The sequence below is a fragment of the Frankliniella occidentalis genome, unplaced genomic scaffold, assembly GCF_000697945.3.
Source record: "Frankliniella occidentalis isolate FOCC.00 unplaced genomic scaffold, Focc_3.1 Scaffold92, whole genome shotgun sequence".
Taxonomy (NCBI): domain Eukaryota; kingdom Metazoa; phylum Arthropoda; class Insecta; order Thysanoptera; family Thripidae; genus Frankliniella; species Frankliniella occidentalis.
The window spans coordinates 522,074-529,257 of NW_026267221.1; the positions used below are offsets into that span (position 1 = coordinate 522,074).

The 7,184-nt window shown below is 59.4% G+C and overlaps 1 protein-coding gene across 2 annotated transcripts in view; it reads right to left on the reverse strand.

Moving 5' to 3' along the window:
- LOC113215412 (protein gooseberry) overlaps positions 1 to 7,184 on the reverse strand; it is a 33,391-nt gene that overhangs the window by 4,949 nt on the left and 21,258 nt on the right. For both annotated transcript variants that reach the window (XM_052269444.1, XM_052269443.1), the window contains 2 exons: positions 3,889 to 4,060; positions 3,588 to 3,748 (listed from right to left, as the gene is read on the reverse strand). In XM_052269444.1, coding sequence (XP_052125404.1) covers positions 3,588 to 3,748; positions 3,889 to 4,060 — 333 coding nt within the window. The remainder of the gene's footprint in view (positions 1 to 3,587; positions 3,749 to 3,888; positions 4,061 to 7,184) is intronic.

Below are 7,184 nucleotides of genomic sequence, written 5' to 3' on the forward strand. Positions count from 1 at the left end.
GGAATTACTCTCCACGAGATGAGCCGCCACCGCCCGCGCCTGCTGCTGCAGCAACACGAGGCTACACAGCTTATCAAATGGGCAGCTTTCAGAAAAACTATATAAATTTGAGAGTGTATTAGCACCAGCAGCGCGCAGCAGGGTATGTCGGGTGTCGGCTTTTGGTGGCAGAGACGAGCGGGTTTGTCGGCTCGTCGGCTCCCTTCAAATAATTGGACAGGTCTTCTAGGCCGGCCCTGCCCAGGCGACGGCCGCGCGGCCCGCTGCTGAACTCCCGCGCGAGAGATTTTGGCCGCCTTTGTTCTGTCAGCGTGTCTATGTGATACTCTCTCTTCTGGAGCCGAACGCGCGCGCGCACACACACACTCCAGCAGCAGCCCGGCCGGTCCAGCAGCGGGAGATCCAGGCCTCCAGCTCCAGCTGATCGCTACCGACGATAGGCCGCCCATTAGCGTCCATCACGCCCAGAGAGCTGTGTTTATGCCGCGCCTGGAACACCGTGTGGAACACCGTGTGGAACACCGTGTGGAACACCGCCCGCCGCCGCGCCGCCCCGCGCCAATGTGTACGGCAGTGTGGGATAACATCGTGTGCACCAGCTAGGAGACACGCCACAGCTGGGGCGGGGCAGCGGCAGAGGACTCCCGTGGGACGGCTGCGAAGCGCCAAGTTGGCCAAATCCTTCAAAAACGGACCGCTCCAACAGTGTGCTCGCTCACCTCGATTTTTGAAGGGCCAATCAACGAGTCGATATCGGATCGAGAGGATCGAGAGGCAATAAGGTACACACAACCCTCTCCGTCGCCGCCCGTCACAACAAACAGCCTGCCCGGCCAGGAGCGGTGTGCGTCAGCTGCGTCAGTGCTCGGGACCTGTCGAAACTGATGGCGGCCCAGCCCGGACCAGCTCGCCGCGCCGCCCTGGCCGCGCGTGACTTACGTCTCCTCGGGCCTCGCTCCGTCTCCGTCGGCCAGCGCGGCGGCGCGCGGCTCCGCGGGGCGGCCGGCCGGTGCGGGGGGTGGACTAATGAGTGGGAGTGAGACAGATAGGCGGCCCGGCCCGCTGCGGTTTATCTCTTCATCGGGTATAATTCCCCCCGGAGCAGTGTTCCCCGCCGCTCCCCCCTCGCCCCGCACTTGCCCCCGGCTCGCACTTTGATTGACCGACGATCACCTCTCACATGGACGCCTGGCTGGCGGCTGTCCGTCCATGCGTTCTCCTTCTCCTTTGCAACGCCTTCTCTCCGTCTCTCCCTCTGTTCTTTCCCCCTTCTCCCTCTCTCCCTCTCTCTCCCCTTTCCCCCCGCCCCTCTCCCTCGCACATATAGGTGATGTTTATCGCAGCCGCGGTCGTGGTCTTTAATATAAGCATTATTGAGGGAACGCCCCCTTTTCATGAGCATCGAGGTGGCCGCCGCCGCCGCCAAGAGTCCGTCCGTCCGTCTGTCGGACCGCTCATCCGCCTGTCCGTCCGTGATCCGAGCCAGCAGAGCCAGCCCAGTCGATGTTCACTTTTTAGCATCATTATGTCGCCGTTCGGGATGAGTCATAACGCTGCTGCCGTTGCCGTCGGCCAACACTCCCTTTGCGCAAGTCGACCAACACTCTGAGCAAGTTCTGCCCTAGCTCTTGTTCTATCTTTCAAGGGTGGTCCTCAGAGACCTTCCTCCTTCCTTTCATTTCGCGTAAACTGTACAGGATGCAGGCGTGCGGTCGGGTTGCATACTCGCACGGGGCCACAAGGCAGCATACCAGGGCGGCACAATACGCAAGCCCGTCCGCACCCCTGCATGCGGTACAGCATAAGCAATAGTAAAGGACGGGGTCTGTAGACCATACCACATGTATTTATTTTCTTTTTTTTTCAGTGAAGACACGGGATACTTTAGTGCGGCGCTTTCTCTCTACAAAAGCTGATTTCCATTTGGCTAAAACTTTTATCGACCGCTGCCCGCGCTCTCGTACAAACGACGCGAAGTTGCGGCGCATAGACGTTGTCCCCGCGCGCGAACCGTTACTGTCGGGTCGGAGTGTCGACATGTTCTTACACTTTACCGGCGCGGCGGACATTGTACCGCAGGCGTGACAGGGGGGGCGCGTGCTCCGCGTGCTGTGATATGCTAATGCCGGCGCGCCCAGCACGTCCACCGGCACCGGCACAGGCAACGCCGCCCGGGCTGATCCTATCGGGGTCCCGAGGGTGTCAGGAGGGCGTGGCGGGGCGGGCGGGGCGGGGCGCGCAGGGCCCGGGGCGCTACGCGCTGATAGGGCGATGACGGCATTTAGGCCCGTGCCGGGCGCGCTGGCGCTGCAGGGCCCCCGTGAGTCACTGATGCAAGGCGCGGTGGGCGCGGGGGAGGAGGGGGATCACCGGGACCAGGGAGGAAGCACGTGTCGGAGACGGGGGCTGGGCGGGCGTAGTTTTCTCTATTATATGCTGCGGCACAGAAGTAGTGCCCGGCTTGTGGTCGAGCAGACTTCGGAGCTAGACTAAAAGAAACAGCAACGTCAGCCAAAGTAGTACTTTGCGGAGCCACGAACAGCGTCGTGACATTTCGGCCCACGTCCTTTCCCTTTGCATGCACCAGCCGACGGCGGCGCTGCAAAACGCCCACCCTTGGAAACCCCCTACTAGGAACCGAAGGCAATCGTCGTCGTCGTCGTCGTCTTCGTGAGCCGCCGTCCCTCTATGGTTCCTCACCTCACCCCTCCCCACCCCCTCCCGCGCCTTAACGTCACGTCACGTCAAAGTCCGTCACGCCGCGCGGGAAAGCGTTGCCCGCCCCGTGCGGCCGGCCCGGCCGTCTAGTCCCGCTGGCCGCGGAGTGGAGCCCGCCGCGCCGGCCCCACCGCGGCCGTACCGCTCTCCTCGGAGCCGAAGCATTTCCCCTCCGCCACCTTGGAGCGTGCAGCGCGCAGCGATTGGCCAATTGCCCTGCCTCGGCTCCTCCCACCACCACTCTCTTTCTCTCCCCCTCTCTCTCCCCCTGACTATCTTTCTCTCTGAGGCGTACCCACACTCCCACTCTTGCCACTCCCTCTCTCTTTCTCTACGGAGCATGACTGTCGGCTCGGCTTCCACCCGTCCGGCTTGACGTTTGTGGTTCTTTGTTTGCCGTACACTTTATTCGTAAGCAAATGAGGGGTCGACCAGGCGCTGTGATGTGTGCCCATCAAGGTGCGCAAAGGTGTAACGCGATATACACCGTTTAAATAAAATTGAATAATAATTTTCCTCAAATACAGTAATAATGAGTAATGTTTGCAAGTTTCACGACCAGTATTTGACAATATGTACGAGGGACTTCTAACCGAAATTCACCTCAGAGTGCACTCGGGTACCATGTGGCTGATTGACCCTGCCCGTTTTCGGAGTTACAGTACCAGGTGGCTGGTTCAGCCCGCGCACTCCTGTAGTTATGCATTCCGCATTCCAACGTGCAAGCGTGTTGCCTACTCACTCGTCCGTAAGGCGCTATAGCGGTCGGGTTCCCCATTCCCCATTCTCTCTAACCATCCATAACAACTATCCATGCAATAGTAGCGGAATTCTAAAGTGTTCCACGCAGTACCGCGAGCTGTACTCACTCTGCGAGTTGAAGGAGTGCTGGTCGTACTGCGGAGCAGGGAAGGCGCTCTGCAGGGACATGGAGTTGAAGGCGTTGAGCTGCTGTGAGTTGAGCTGCTTGCGAAGCCGCGCCCGCCTGTTGCTGAACCACACCTGCACGCGGGCCTCCGTTAGCTTGGTCCTGGAGAAAACAGGGGAAGCAGATTTAGTAACCTCAAAAAATCACGAAATACCTTATAATGCTATAAGAGACTTGGAAATCACTTTCCAGTTTCTCAAGATAAAATTACACCAAAGTTTGTCCAATGACGAACTACTTACTTTTGCGCGAGCTCCTCGCGGGTGTAAACGTCGGGGTACTGTGTCCGCTGGAAGGCCCTCTCCAGTTCCTCGAGCTGCTCACCGCTGAACGTGGTCCTGGAGCGGCGCTGTTTCCGCTTTAGCGGGATGCCGGGCTCCGACTCAGTCTCGGACTCCTCACCACTGCTCGGACCTGAGGGGACAAAACGCCAAAGAGTTTAAAAAAAGCTTCCTTTTTGTCGCGAGTATGTGGTGGGTACGTGTAAAACGAAGGGGGTTGGGGCGTGAGCAAAACAAAAGACCAGGAGAGGAAAACGCTTTGAAAATACACGCAAGAAACTGAGACTGACTGATAAAAAAACAAATTTTTCACAAGAAATGTTTTTACGCCCCGCGCTCCCAACAGCATAGATAATGTGTGAGTGGGTGGTAAAAGAAGGCGAAAAATAGCATAAGTGACACCGAGCGACACTACTTTTGTTTTTCGTTTGGCAGTAAAACGGCAAAACGCCCTTGTCGCTCTGGGTGGGGCGTGTGGGGCAGCGGGTTAAACTTAGGACCAGATTTCTGATCGGGACGTTGTTTGGCTTCCCCCAGCTGGCGCGGGCTGGTGACGCAGACGGCCTGGCGCCCCTTTGCCCCCCGCTGGGCCCGGGGCCCCGCTCAGAGGACCCGGTGGGTGGGGCGTTCCCCTGGCGTGCCCATGGCGTGCAGCTCCTTGCAATAACATGGCGGCTGGGGGCCCGCTGAAGGGGCCCCCCAGGGAGGCTGGGCCACACAGCACTGGGTAGGCAGAGTCCACCGCGCGGAGGGCTCATGCACGATCAAAAGTATGTTTTGGTGTTCAAGCAGTTTTGGAAAAATCAAGAGGTCCCCATCTTTTGCCAAAAGAATGTGGCTGCTTGCCAACCAAGATGTCCTTTTTACCGTATTTACCGCGTTCTCTACAGTTCCACAATCCTTCATAGGCCTTCGTGGTAGCCTTGCGCTCCCGCCCGCCTGCTGTCGGGCAGGTAGCCGATGAGGAGAAGACAACGCCGCCGGCCTCACGGCCCGGCCGCCGAAACCAAACGAATAATGACAACACGACGAATGCGAATCCAAATCCGAATCCGGAAATAAGGCGTCAGGCAGGAGAGGCTGGCGCTGGGGCTGTCATCGCGATGTGACAGGTCGGGAATGTCATCACTCCCGGGTGGCACTAATGGGTGTACGGCACGGCTCGGACGCGCCGCAATGCCAGTCTCCAGCGCCGTGCAGCAGCACCGTGCAGCAGCACCGTGCAGCGCCTCCCACTCCAGTTGAGCTAGTGTCATTAATCTTGCCGGAGAAGTGTTTCCAGCGTGCCGCCCATTTGTTCTGGCCGGGAATGAGACAAGAAAGTGGAGAGAGATTCCCGCGTTTTGTCGTTATCCACGGCTTATCTGCGTATCCATGTCAACCCGGCCGCCCCACAGCGAGCTCCGCCAGCAGCAGAGCCTCCTTACGATCTCGGACAAAGGAGCTTCGGCAGAACGACTCTCATGAGACTGGAAAACGAATGTTTCCCGTGAATTTTCGAGACTGAATCAATAAAAAATGAATTTCTTATTTCAGCGTATACTCAAGAAATTCCTTCCTTTTCTGGCTGTGCACTGAAAGTATAGAGAAGTTGCACAACTCGCTTCGACTCTGCCTGCCGTGATGTGTGCTCGTCACCCCACCAGCCTCCCCTCCCCAACATGGCTGGCCTGCGATTGGTGGAGCTGGCGCGAGGGGTGGTGGCTGGAGGGGTGCCCCGCTCCTCAGGGGTGAGACTGTCCCTACTACCCGACGCCGCGCGGTCTCTGGTCCCACCATGCGTTCAGCTCCCCCTCGCGTGGTCGCGCTCGCCCTGTTGTTCGCTTGGCCGACCCCACCCCGCGGAAAATGTCGACTATCAGTGACTGTTGGTACCTGGTCGATGAAGCGGCGTGATCGAAAAGGCTTCGAAGCACGCTCTCGAAAGCTTCGGAGAAATACGAGGTCCGCAAGGAACGAGTATTTCTCTTTTCTTCGCCAGCTCTGGGTATTACGAATAAATCGCTGAGCGACAACCAGCCTCGATATGACGGGGCCTTTGGGGTGGGGCGACGGCGACGGGCGGGACGAGGAGACGGACAGGCCAGATGGTGATGCGACGATTTCCCCCTAACTCTTCTCGGCCAGCGTCGAGAGACGAGGCGGCTTGTTTGAGAGAGTGATGGAGTCACGACCCGATCGCGAAAGAGGGTTGCGCGCGGAGCGGGAGGGGAGGGAGATTACCACCAGCGCGAAGGGGGATAGGGAGGGGAGCGAGAGCGAGGGAGAAACCTCGGCACAAGCACGGCGAGCAGGGCGACCAACGCTGCCTCATCGCAAACGCTGACTTCTCTCTCTCTCTCTGCTCGTTTTGTTATTATTTTGGGCCGTATACTGCACAAATAAGTGCCGTCCGTGCATTGCAAGTAATCATTACTTCGTTTTATACATGAAACGGAAAACAAAACATGTGAAATGGGTAGAAAACTTTTACTGGTATTTGAACCAAAGGTGCGGGCGGGCGAGGGGGAGGGGTTGGGCCAGTGCTGTTGGGGTCAGCAGGGGCGGGCAGAGCGGTTCAGACGGTGAGAACGCCACCTCCAGGCCCTCCAGTGCGCGCCGCGCCACGCCGACTTTGCGCGATTCACGCTTCGGAGAAAAAGATGCCGGCGCGGCCTGGACCAGCGCGGGCGGTTCTCTCCTATCTTCCCTCCCTCTCTGTGCCCCTCTCCCGCTCTCCCCTCTCTCTCTCTCTCTCCCTCCTCCATTTGGTTGAGGCGTGGCGGGGCGGTTGTTTGGGGCGGCGCTGGTCGGGGCCGTCACTTTGTGCTTTATGAGCTGGCCACACCGCAGACCACACGCGCCGCGCCGCCGAGCGCTGAGCGCAGAGCGCCGCGATCAGGCGTCGCAAGCCTGACAGACGGCCAGCGCGGCGCGGAGCGCAGCGGCGTGCCCTTCCCTCCCTCCTCATCCTCCTCATCCTCCACCTCCTCGCCTCCTCATTCCACTCGCAATCTCCTCGGCGATAGCCGCACCTGCTGTCCACTTGCAGGGCCATTAGAAAGCGCATGGAGGCAAAGGCGGCGCGGCGGCGCACTGCTGTCCCACCGGCGCGGCCGGGACGTCCAGGACGTCCACCTCATCACCGGGCCACCCCGCCCCGCCACCCCCCGCCACGACCCTTCACACAGACCCACATCAGCGCGACTTTGGATTCGCTCTAACGGCTCAACACCGTGACTTCCTAAGATCGAGTTGCGGCACCGTCACTGGGGGGG